We start from the raw sequence: 12,447 nt of genomic DNA, 5'->3' as shown, positions 1-12,447 counted from the left end.
AGCTAAACTCATTTTTGCTCCAGTTTTTATATATAGGTAAGTTCCATTGAACTCTCCCCTTGCCACATGTATGTAGCTTTGGATGTCTCAATGTAAAATATTTATATACTTTATTATAATTTAGCATGGCAAGGTAAAAAAGGGCAGCTGTCCAAGATGAGAATTTATATAAAAAGCTGTGTAACTGAATTTGTTTTGGGGAAGAGACTCATAATTTTAGAACAAAGCTGAGGCAATTGTGATGAAGTAACTTGCCCAGGATCACATAGCTAGGAAGTGTTAAGTGTCTGAGGCCATAATTGAACTCGGGTCCTTCCGACTTCAGGGCTGGTATTCTGTCCACTGTGCCACCTAGTTGCCCTGGTCAATAGCTTTTTGGAAAGGATACATAATCTTCATGTACTTTTCCATTTTGAAGAGGAGATATCAGATGCATACGTACTTGCATACAAAGGTGCAGGTAGAGAAAGGCATTTTTTCCTTGAACTTCAGCCTTCGAGCTGCTTGGCAAGGGGGCCAATTTAGTCCATCCATCCTTTTGCCCCCTTTTCCTTCAAGTTTACTTACAAATGGTCTGCCTAATGCCTTTCCTTCAAGTTCCTAAACCTATTTATATATAGCATATTGAGAAGAAAGATCTAAAAGCATCTAAATTTACATTATTTAATAAAGAAAGCATTGGTAAGTTCTAAAGGCAAATGTGAATCATTGGCTCCAGAACCAAGTTTGTTAGACCTTTAGTTCAGGTTATCCTGGGTAAGAAGTCACTATTAAAAACCAAGGAGTCCAACTTGAGACTCTTTAAAATTGAAAAAAGTAAATTGCTCTCTTTAACTATGTCAGGACATAGATGTATTATAAAAAACCTTAGGAGTAAGAATGGAAAACTTGCTTTATGTACTTTTAAATGGTTTTGACTATTAAAAAAATGGCATCTGAGTCCTTGAACCATTGGACTCTTTTTGTTTTTGTTTTTTTTTAAGTCAATGACCATAATATTTTTCTTAGAAATATGGTTTGTATAAACACATATCTTTAGCATATACTTCTTCAGGAACAATCCTGTTTTAAGCCAGCATTTACTTATTATACTTGACTCTAAAAGATTCTTGGATGAGACTTTTTTCTCCCCCTGCCCCCTTTTCCATCTTTATTATGCTAGGATCTACAGAAGGTACTAGTTATACATTAACCCCAGAGCTCAAGTAGACAAGAGTCCTTGTTTCAGAAGCTCTGTCCTTTTTGGGGTTAGGGAGAAAGAGAAGGCAATTAGGTTTAAGTGATTTGCCCAGGGTCACATAGCTAAGCAAGTGTCTTAGATTGAACATAGGTCCTTCTGATTCCAAGGCTGGTGCTCGATCCACTGTCATCTAGGCTTTTGAACTTTAAAATAAATCAAATATACCTTCACCTTCAGCACAATTTTGTTATAAATGCATTTTAGTATTATGCTTGTGGCTCTACTGTGGTAAACTGGGACAAATGTATTACTTTTAAGTATCAAATAGAAAATTAAATGTCCACTGTAATATTTTACTGTATCTCTTAAGATCTTACATCTTCAAATCAATGTTTTATACATTTAAAAAAGGTATGGACTACCCGTGAATTTTCAGGCAGTGCTTTTACAACCCCATAAGAAGGCCACAAAACGTTTGAGAGAGGTTCTAAACTCGGTCTTCAAACACCTGGATGAAGTAGCAGCAGCAAGTATATTGGATGTATGTATATCATCTATGACAAGATGTAATTGTATTTTATTTCCATTACCAAATTTTGTGTGTGTGTGTGTGAAATTAAAACAATGTTAAGGGTGCCAAGAAGAAAGAATTGGTTTTAATATCTAGATAATCTCCCATCAGATGTTAAGATTTAGTGCTAAGTAGTGTTTTCAAAGATTGAAACGTGGAAAATATGAACAAGGTTCAAACTTGGACCAAAAAACTAAAACCCAAATCTTCCAAGAATGCATTTAATTAGTCTTTTTTTCCTTTTCTAGGCTTCTGTGGATATTCCTGGATTACAACTAAATAACCAAGATTATTTTCCTTATGTCTACTTTCACATTGACCTTAGTCTTCTCGACTAGTTTTTAACAGCCCGGTAACTCTAGAAATTGTTTTATTTCATCAAATTAAACTTTAGGTGCTGTCTTCTCTAAGTTAAAGAACTGTTACAAAATTAACTTCAGAATAGCAATTACTTTTTAAAAAAATGGCCTACAATTTAGAATGTTACCACAAAAATTACTCACAAAAATTAGTTATGGTTGTATTTATTTTTTGTAAGTTACAATAAAGAAAAGCTCCCATGTCTTTAAATTTTGAAGTATTTTTTCTTGACTTCAATTTAAACATAATTAAAAACTAAGATAATACTGAACACCTAGTCACCCTTTTCTAAAGATAATTTTACACGTATTCAAGGCATTATATGTACAAACATGTAAAATAATTACAACTGTTTTGTACTTAAGTCTTATAGTTCTGTGCCCTGCCCCAAAATCTAAGATAATTTGTCAAAGTTGAAGATTCCTAAGTAGGGCATAAGTATATAAGTTCCATGCCTTACACTGAAGTCTGAAAAAGACTAAATTATTACAAATGTGTACATCATGCCATTTAACAAATATTTGGAAATTGCTTATTGCCTAGCTATATACCTGGGTTCTGGTTCCCTGATATTCATTTGAGGAGGACTAAAGAGTGGTAGGTTGGAAATGAAGCCCTGAACCAGCAATTGATTAAAACCTATTCTCAAGCAAAGCAAAGACTAGGGATAGGTGGTTGCTTCAGGCACAAGGAGCACTTTAAAAACAGTATGTGGTAAGCCTGGCTTTCACAAATGCTTTGTCCCTAAAAGTATATCACACTTAAGAGTCTTATCTGGGTTCCCCAAACTGAAACTAATTTTATAAAGTGTAAAAATAAAATAGTGCTACAATCGAAGGGTTCTTTGTATTCCTGTAGCAATTCAATTTCTAAAGATATGATTAAAATGAGAGAAATTTGAAAACAGGCCCAGTGAAGACAAAAAGGAAAAAACAAGATAATAAGAGGAAAGCAAGGCAGAGAGAACTAAGTACTCTCTAAATATTCAAAATAAAGGCATACATATTGCATTGCTACTATTCACCTACAGAAGGGAGGAAAGAAACCCAAAGGACATTATTATGTGAGGAGTTATTGGACACAACCTTCAAACCCTGAATTAAACTTGTGACGTGGATTTGTTTTCATACATGATAGGCACTGTCAAAAATACTTTGTTTTTATTCTTTAACTGGAACAAAGCATTGTGTTCAAATGAAGGGGAAAAAAAAAATCACAGTTAAAAACTTAGTAAAGTAACAGCCTTAAAGAACCTACAAACAGCACACTTGGGATGGAAAAAAATTTTAACAACAAAAAAAATCAATTATCTTCAAAATATTATTTGACAGAATACAATCAAATTCACTGGTTAACAACAATTCATAGAATTTTTCAATGTTTTTCTTGAGAAGCAAACAGTTCACTGTTACAGTGTTTAAAATGACCAAACAATGCTGCTTCAGTTTTTAAGAAGGCCACTGGTATATCCATTTGATTGCAAAGGATGTTCCACCACTGTTGGAAAAATCCGCTCCCAAGAAGTATATGTCATATCTCACAACTCATCTTTTCCCAAGTCGTCAAGTTCTACATCACTGAGATCAATATCATCTTCAATGGGAAGCTGTGAAATAATAATAAATGGGATCTTACTGAATGTGGCCAATTAATACCTTAGAATAAAATCTAAGCAATGTGGGATATTTAAAGAGAATCTGTATTTCCTCTAGATTTCAGATTATAGGTATTTAACCTATATTACACCCCACACTTTATCTCATCCCTTAAGCAATAGATTAAATATTACAAAAGACCAACAAAATAAGACTTGAAAGAATTCAACTACTATCATAGAGCTTCTTGATATATTTCTGCTTCAGTTTTGGAGTAATAAAATACACACACACACACACACACACACACACACACACACACAACTCAAAAATAACTTTCTTTTAAACTCTGAAATAATGACAACACAACAAATGGGCCTTTTAAACTCTGAAATAATGACAACACAACAAATGGGCCAAAGCCACAATATAATTTCCTGTTCATAGTTTATAAAATCTCAGCTGGAAGGCTTTATCATTATAATCATTATATGGCTTAATCCCCTCGGTTTAGTGATGAAGAAACTGAAGTACTAAGGAAGTTTGGGTGACTTGCCTATAGCAAAAATATCAATAGGAGAGATTGGAGAATCTGAAATTGGGTCCTCTATAGTAGATGGTATTTCTCACCCAAAAAATAAATAAAGATTCTGGAGGGGATGAATGTTGAATGAAGGAGCTAATAACAAAAATTCAAAGAATTTTAAAGAAGTAGAATCTCCTAGCATAGTTTTCCTCACTGACCCTTTTAAACCTTGTGTTCCAAATTTCCCTCTCCTTTCTCCTCCACTCCCCTAGATGCAAGTAATCTAATATGTTAAAATCATTTGAATTTTAAGAAAACGGCTTCAGTTTCTTCAACTGTGAAATAGGTATAACAACAGCAACTACTGTGCAGAATTGTTGGATCAAATGAGGTATTTGTAAAGTGCTTAGCATAGTGCCTGGTATAGAGTAGGCACTATATATAAATACTTACCTCACCATCTTTGCCATCCCAAGGGGCTACTGTGTTTATTTTAGGGAACATACCACCACCTACTGGTGCTGTGGAGCCCCGGCCAACAGAAAGCTCCCTGAAAAACAAAACAAATAAATGGTAAACTGTTTGATTAAAATATATGTTTGGTGAATTAAGCAAAATGTGACTTCAACAGTCAAGTCAATTTCCCTGATTACATTAAAGATAATTATAAATCACTAACAAATACAAAAACATTCCATTTTTTTTCATTTAAAATGGCATAATCCCAGGTAGTTGATCTTTTCATTATTTTAATTCACTTGCAAATATACCTTTAAAATAATGGTCTTAAAATATTTTGGAATGGCAGAATCCACAAGGATAGGGTGAAACAATTTTCTAGCTTAGAAGGTCAGCAGGCAAGGATTACAGCAGTGTCTAGCAGGAGCTGCATCAGCACAGACCTGGCCTAGCAAACCCAGGAGTAGGCCTTGGGAGCCAGTGAATTAGCAATAGCAGCAGTTGCTTCTGGAGCCCTCAGTCCCACAGATAATTAAGGGGGTTGAGACAAAAGGTCAGATTACAGGGGTTTCTCCCCTAGCAGAGAAGACAGAAATATGCTACATTGCCCCAAGGATCTGGATCACAGTCCACAGCAATAACCCAATTTCTGACAAAAAGTATTTCTCAGTAATTTATCTGATAAGGAAGAGAGATGTTGGGATTGGGACCTACCTCTGACTCAAAGTCCAGGGCTCTTTTCTTTAAAATGTTCTTTCTTAAATGAGCTTACTACTTAGAAGTTGTTAGCAATCTTTTTGGTTTTAGGATCTCTAGGTTTGGTTTTGACCACAAGGACTCCTAAAGGAGTTTTTTTGGGATGTCCCAGAAATTCTGAAGAGGTCTGTGGATATATCTCTTCTCCCTCCCTCCCCTTCTCCCCCTCCCCCCTTGCAAAAAGGTCTGTGTTAGAGATCCAAATTTTATGCTACTAGAGTCTTATAACTAGTTAACTCCTAACTTCCCTACAAAAAGCACAAAACTTTACATTCAAATTCCACAAGCCAATTTCTATACATTGCTGTCTCCCACATGCAAATGAAAACCAGACATCAATCTCTTATTCTTATTAGGCAAATCTGGGGGAACTAAAAAATGTTGGATGTTTTTAAAGAGATTTTTTAGAGATTACCTAAAATAACTCAAAAATCAAAAAGCTGATATGTTTCTTCCATATGCACTAATGTAGCTTTGTTATATAAATACTCTATAAACTTAGTTTCCTGCAAACACAAAACTAGATTACTCATGGCATTTTAGTCCCATAGGAACTCAATTATAAATCTGAAATATTAGAAACAAAAATGTGAACCACATTTTAAAGAGAGAAACAAAAACATTGTTTATAATGTCTTCCCAGCAATTATTTTCTCAACAGTAAAAAAAGTTCCCAAGGATATACCATTAAAAGAAAGCTCTTCTGTGACGCAGAACTAGATCTGTGATTACTTCAGTGCAATCTGTCCCAGTATGCCACATATTATCTTGGTTACTGAATGAAAACTAAATAAAATTTCCATGTCTATTTCTGTATTCAATCTAAATTCTAATTTTTCTTTGAATATTCATTTTTGCTATACTTGTCTGAAAACACTCCATATTACTCTATTATACACTCAGATGTAAAATGAACTCAATTATTAACTCAGCTTAAGCAGAACTTGGTAAGATCTTGCTTTTGATTTCTCATGGCTATTACTAAGCTGCTTGGCTAGGTGCTTTGATTTTCTTTGTAACCAGAAAGAGGAATGACTTAAGGAGAAGGTATAACTGAGAAGCAGAGGCAGAATTTTATGGAAAGCTACTTCTCTGTTGACTGTTGAGTTCGGACATGGGTATTTTTTTTAAAATGAGGGATAAGGTCAAACTGCAGTATAGTATGGAAAGCATGATCATGAGCAGAGGAACAAGAATAGAAAAATTAGCAAACTTTTAAACTACTAGAGTGGATTCATTATGCTATTTGAAGTACTATGAATGGTCAGACACACCCACATTCAAATAATTGGAGTCTAAAGTCAAGTACAGAAGAATCTTGACTAGCCAGCTCTAGCCCTTCTAGGTTCCTCGTTCCTAATAACTTTGTTTATGGTTAAAAACATCTTTAACAAAAAACAAACAAAAATAAAATAAAAAACAAAGCCTGTTGCTAAGGCAGAAACAGAAAGGCTGGGAACTCTTGACAATGAAGAGATTTAATATGAACCACATACAAACCACTATTATTAGTGTCATTAATAACGTGGCCAAACATAGTACTAATAAGCAACTTAGAAGTATTATCTTTCATGAGCTTAACATCATCAAGGTAGGCACTGTGGTATCCCTTTTTTAGTGGAGGAAACTCAGGCAAGTAAGCCCAAGTTCATACAGCTAGTAAGTATGTGAGACTGAATTTGAACTTAGGTCTAATTATATTAACTCCCAAACCTCCTACAGAGGCACTTCTCCCCATCCTCTATTCCCCATCTTACCTGAGAAATTCATTGATTCCTTGCTCACTGAAAGACCCTTTCAAAAGAGCAAATTTCATTTTCCGTGTATTGACAGCTGCCATTGCAGGGTACCCAAAACCTCCAATTCCCAGTGCAGTCTCAAGCTCATGCTGAGCTCCAGCTTCTGTCCACAGCCATCTAGAAAAGAATATTTTTAAAATTTCTTAGGGCATTCTTTATATTAACAACTGGCCATAAATTAAGAATAAGACAAAATAAGAATTATTTCTCCATTCCCAAAATATTTTCACATACAAAAGAAGAGATAAAATATGGTATATACAAAGATAAATATAGGATGTATCCCAAACTGAGGAACTCAGAAAAGATCTCTTGAAGGAAGTATCACCTGAACTGAGCCTTGAAGCAAAAAAGGGATCCCCAGAGGCAGAGGCATGTAGGCTGGATTGTGTCAAACCATAGGTGTGAGGCAGAATGTCATTTATGGGGAACAGCAAGTGGGACAGTTTGTCTGAAGTATAGTGTCTGAACAGGAATAATATATAGTTTACACTAATAAATGCTAAAGACAGACTGTGCAGGGCTTTAAATGCTAAAGACTGAAGTCTATTTCATCTAGTAACATGGCACATATTAAGCATGGCAATTTAGCAGCTTTAGAAAGTGTTTTGGAAAAAGAATGGACATAAGTTAGGAGATTATTGCAATAGTATAGGCAAGAGAAGAGGTGATTAAAACTTAACTGAGAAATAAAATAGATGTGAGAGATGGTCAGATGGAATCAACAAGACTTGGTAAGTAGTCAGATACTGGGGGTGAGAGAGCAAAAAACCAAGAACTGATACTAAAATTTTGAATGTGAGTAGCTAAAATAATTGTGGCCTACTTGACAAATGGATGACATGCAACAAACAAGGCCCCTGTTGAGAATAACTAAACAACTTGTAGTTGATCTAATCAAAATATGCCTTTCTTCAGTAGCAGCATTCAGGAGTGGACAAAAGAGATGATTAAAACAACGCAGGGTGGAGTGTGGAAAGGGATAGGTTGTAAGAAGGCAATGGGGCTAAGGACTGAAATTAGTATAAAAAGTTCAACTGAATAGCTAAGGGTCAAAAATGAGTGAAATACAGTGATAAAGTGAAAGGGGACTGACTGTAGGGAAAGTGAATAGGTTTTTGGGGAGGAGAAAGAAGGAAAGGCCCAAGAAGGACAAGTGGTTTTAGCAAACCACATTAAGATTTCCCATAATAAATGTATTTTCAATGGGTCGCAAAATGTTCTTTGATGTAAAATTTCAATTTTCTTTTGGTGGAGAGTATTTTTTTCAACTACCCCAAGAAGTGGTACTCCCATTTTCTTTGCCTTTTAAAAAAAATTACATATATATATATTTATACATATATGTACATACACACACAAACCATTATCAAAATGTTCGGACTAAGAAAATTCAAATCCAGAGTTATGCTATGTATTATCTGTATAATTTTAGGTGAATTTGCTCATTTATAATATATAAAAATATTATGAAAGTTGAAGTGAGAAATTAAGCAAATGATTGATTATGGAGGCAAGTTGAAAATGTCATTTAGTTTGGGAGCCTGGGAAAATGGTGGTGTGCCCTTAACAATAAAGGGAAACTAGCAATGGGAATGGGAATGGGATGGGATAAGATAAAATGGGAATGAGAAAAGATACTGAGTTCAGTTAAAGATGCTGATAAAACATTCAAGACATCAAAAAGACAACTAGATGTCTTGGAGGCGAGATCAAAGGTTAGGAGAAGGGTAGAGTTAGAAAAACTCATCTGAAAATCATCAGCACAAAAATGACAATTGAATCCATGGGAGCTGAGATCACCAAGTAAAAAAGTACAGAGTGAAAAGAGATCAAGACAGAGCCTTGGTTGACAAAACAATTAGTAGATGTGATTTACATGAATATACAGGAAAGGAGACTGAAAAGGAACAATTGGAGAAGTTAAAGAGAACTAGAACCTAGAAGCGTCATGAAAACTTTACTACAGAGTATATTATGGAAAAGAAGCTGACCCACAATATCAAACTGCAGAGAAGTCAAGAATGAAGAATGAGAAAAGGCCCTTAGATCTGGCAATTAAGAGATCATTTGCTAACTTTGGAAAGCAATTTTCAGTTGAATGACAAAACTGGCAGTGACTAAAGAATGTTAAAGAGAGTGAGAAGAAAGATATTAGAAATAGTTTTCCCAAGGAGAATAGCCAGGAAAATGAAGAGATACAGGATTGCATCTATACACAAACAAAGCTACTGTTTATTACCTCATAAGGTACAGGGTTTAAAAGAAATATACTTTGTAAAATTTAAAGATGAGCTATTTCTGTATAATGGAAAATGGATTCTTTTCTTTTCTTTTTTTTTTTTTTTTGCTGAGGCAATTGGGGTTAAGTGACTTGCCCAGCTAGGACCAGATTTGAACTCAGGTCCTCCTGACTTCAGGCTGGTGCTCTATTCACTCTGCCACCCAGCTTGCCCCAGGAAAATGGATTCTTAAGGAATCACAAAACTCCTTCATATATCTCTTCAATCTTAATGAGAAATAAGCAATTTTCATATTCCTAAACTCATTTTACTAGCGAAAACTTGAAGCTAAAAATATCTAATTTGCTGCTAGTAACAAACCCATTAAAGGTCAGGACTAGGCCTTACTCCTCAGCCTTCTAATGACTTTAAACTTAGAATGTTCTTCACCATGCAATAAAGTATCAACAAGACAAGATTTCAATCCCATAAAGCTTGCTTGCTCACGAATTTCTATAGAATGTAAGATCTGTGATGTTCTTTAACAACTTATCATTCAGGCAAGAGATTCTTCCTTAAGCCCAATTAACCTCCCTCAACATTTAAATAAACTCTTTTACTTAATGGGCATATTGTTTTCTATCTCTCACTCAACACTCTATTGACAACCAACACCACTACCTCCTAGGAGTTAGGGATTGAGCATAATCTCACAGCTATTGTTTGTTTTGTATTAATCTATTCATATCTTAAAAACCATATTATGTGAAGGCCACTGGACATTACTGGCTTTTTCATCTGTATATTCCCAAGGGCATTTAATGGAAATATGTACTTTTATTTATTTACTTTCTGCTGATTTATTCCTTACCCTGCAACTCTGATGAAGCTATTAATCATTTAGTAGTAGAGAGAAGGAGGCATCCTTGACTCACTCCTGTATTTAATTGTCAAAGTTCTAATGTATCCTAATAGACTATGCACTTTTTAAAGAGATAAAAAACATTAAGAGAAGCAATAGTTAAGACCTATTTTGGATAGTTAATGGGAAAACCAAGTTCAGAAGTCCCATACCTTCTGAAATGTGAAGATTGATCAGTAACTTACCCCCACAATTTCTTTTTGTATTTCTCTGCCAATTTTAGTAGAACTTCTAAGTAAGAATTTCTGCCTGCTGCACCTGTTTTAGATAGATAAAATTTTAATTATAGAGGGAAAAATTATTCTCCCTCCATTTAAGAGCTATTTGTAAGATTCATTTAGTATTAGAAGAAAAACTGATGGAGAATGGGTTTCTTTTCCTCTTACCAGTATCAAGAATATGAGGCAACACGGCAACTACACAGAGCTGGTGATCTTCACATGTTTTCTTTGCTACTGCTTCATCAACAATCTGTGAATAATAATATGGAAGCCAGCAGTTAAAAATTAGGGAACTGCAATATAAATAGCCAAGAAAATAAAAAGAAAAATTCAGTGTTCTGAATTTCATAAAATCATTCCAAAAAGTAAATCCATCATTTATGCCATTAGATTGTTAAATTCTTTTGCCAAATATCACTTTAAGGAATGCATCTAACAAAGATGCTCATACAAAACCCAATAAAGTATATTTAGGATCTTTAGGTACATTCCTGCTCATCAATTATTTTAGTGCAAAAAAATAAAATGAAGTATTCAAGAAAACTGTGCACCTAAAAGCAGTCAAATACTCCTGTTTGTCAAAAAGGCACAGAGCCAGTTTAGAATAAAAAGGGAAACAACCTAAGAGCATTTATTTCGGTTTCAAAGTCTCTACATACCAATTTAAAATTTTTTTTTTCATTTTGACATTAAAAGTACTTTGTATGAAGTATCCATCAACATCTCAATTTACTAAGCAAATATCTGAGTCAGACACTATACTAGGTGAAAAAAAACCAATAGTCTTTGCCTTTAATAAGATATTCTATTGAGGTGCAACACTATGTACACAGAAAAATATAAAATTCAGTCAATGATGAAGTAATTTCAAAAGGTATGAGGGAGCACTAACAATTGAAATAAATCAAAAAAAGTTTCATGTAGGAGGTGATACTTGAGCTGTAATTTGAAGGAAACTTAGGATTCCATGAGACAGAGTTGGCAGGGAGAGTGTGCTAGGTATAAAGGCACAATCTGTACTAATCCAGGAGAAAGAAATGTCATGGGTGGCAAGCAGCAAGTGGGCTAGTTTGGTCAGAACATAATTATGTCTTAGAAGAAGCAATAAAAAATCATTTTGGAAAACCCATTTTGGGAACCAATAAAGCTTTTTGAACATGAGGGTGGCATAATCAGAATCACACTTGGGTTACCAAAGACATGGAGATCAATTAGGAGGCTACTCCAACAGCTCAGAAAAAAAAGTGATGTGGACCTGATCTTGACTAGCAGATGTGAGTTAAGAGGCAGGGAGATATATATAGCATCAATAAGATTTATCAAATAAGTGAAAATAGGGAAAGGAAAGTGCCCAAGTTGAGGAGATTGTTTACTTGCACAATGAGAGAATATAGTGACATCCTCAATAGAAATAGTAAAATTAGTATGAAATAAACTGAAATTTAAAAAAAGTGATATACCTCCAGGAGTTCAGGTGGTGGAGCATTATCAGAAAATAAATCTAGAGCTCGGGAAACTATGTCAGATCTTGTCCTCCCACCATTGTAATCCATAGGTGGTTCTCCTTTCTGAAAAATCTTGATTGTGGGAAATCCTCCAATCTATAATAAAATGCAGAATATTTATTTTTTAATCAGATTAAAACAAAAGAATTGCGTTTCACCATTTCTAAAACCACTGTGTAACTTGCTAAAAGAAAACAAACACATTTTGCCTTTATTTTCTATCTATATCTAAATATCCAAAAGTACCAATATATCAAGTCTCATACTACTTGATTCAGTTTAATTTTTTTTTTTTCTTCAGTCTGACTTCCCTTTAGGCTCAACCAAGCCT

General features: G+C 34.5%; 2 protein-coding genes across 3 annotated transcripts in view; one reads left to right on the top strand and one right to left on the bottom strand.

Annotated features, from left to right (window-relative positions):
• The window catches only part of LOC127548686 (V-type proton ATPase subunit C 2), a 54,382-nt gene extending 52,061 nt beyond the window's left edge, over positions 1-2,321 (top strand). For both annotated transcript variants that reach the window (XM_051976196.1, XM_051976195.1), the window contains exons 13-14: positions 1,592-1,721; positions 2,000-2,321. In XM_051976196.1, the coding sequence (XP_051832156.1) occupies positions 1,592-1,721; positions 2,000-2,089 (220 nt within the window). In that variant the 3' untranslated portion in view covers positions 2,090-2,321. The remainder of the gene's footprint in view (positions 1-1,591; positions 1,722-1,999) is intronic.
• A 928-nt stretch (positions 2,322-3,249) lies between these two features.
• Positions 3,250-12,447, bottom strand: part of PDIA6 (protein disulfide isomerase family A member 6) — a 28,321-nt gene continuing 19,123 nt past the window's right edge. The window contains exons 8-13 of the mRNA XM_051976194.1: positions 12,072-12,212; positions 10,777-10,861; positions 10,576-10,648; positions 7,205-7,363; positions 4,686-4,782; positions 3,250-3,717 (exon numbers count right to left, since the gene is read on the bottom strand). Of these exons, the coding sequence (XP_051832154.1) occupies positions 3,649-3,717; positions 4,686-4,782; positions 7,205-7,363; positions 10,576-10,648; positions 10,777-10,861; positions 12,072-12,212 (624 nt within the window). The 3' untranslated portion in view covers positions 3,250-3,648. The remainder of the gene's footprint in view (positions 3,718-4,685; positions 4,783-7,204; positions 7,364-10,575; positions 10,649-10,776; positions 10,862-12,071; positions 12,213-12,447) is intronic.

This window comes from Antechinus flavipes, chromosome 2 (assembly GCF_016432865.1).
Source record: "Antechinus flavipes isolate AdamAnt ecotype Samford, QLD, Australia chromosome 2, AdamAnt_v2, whole genome shotgun sequence".
In the NCBI taxonomy this organism is placed as follows: domain Eukaryota; kingdom Metazoa; phylum Chordata; class Mammalia; order Dasyuromorphia; family Dasyuridae; genus Antechinus; species Antechinus flavipes.
This window is presented reverse-complemented; position numbering and strand designations above follow the sequence as displayed.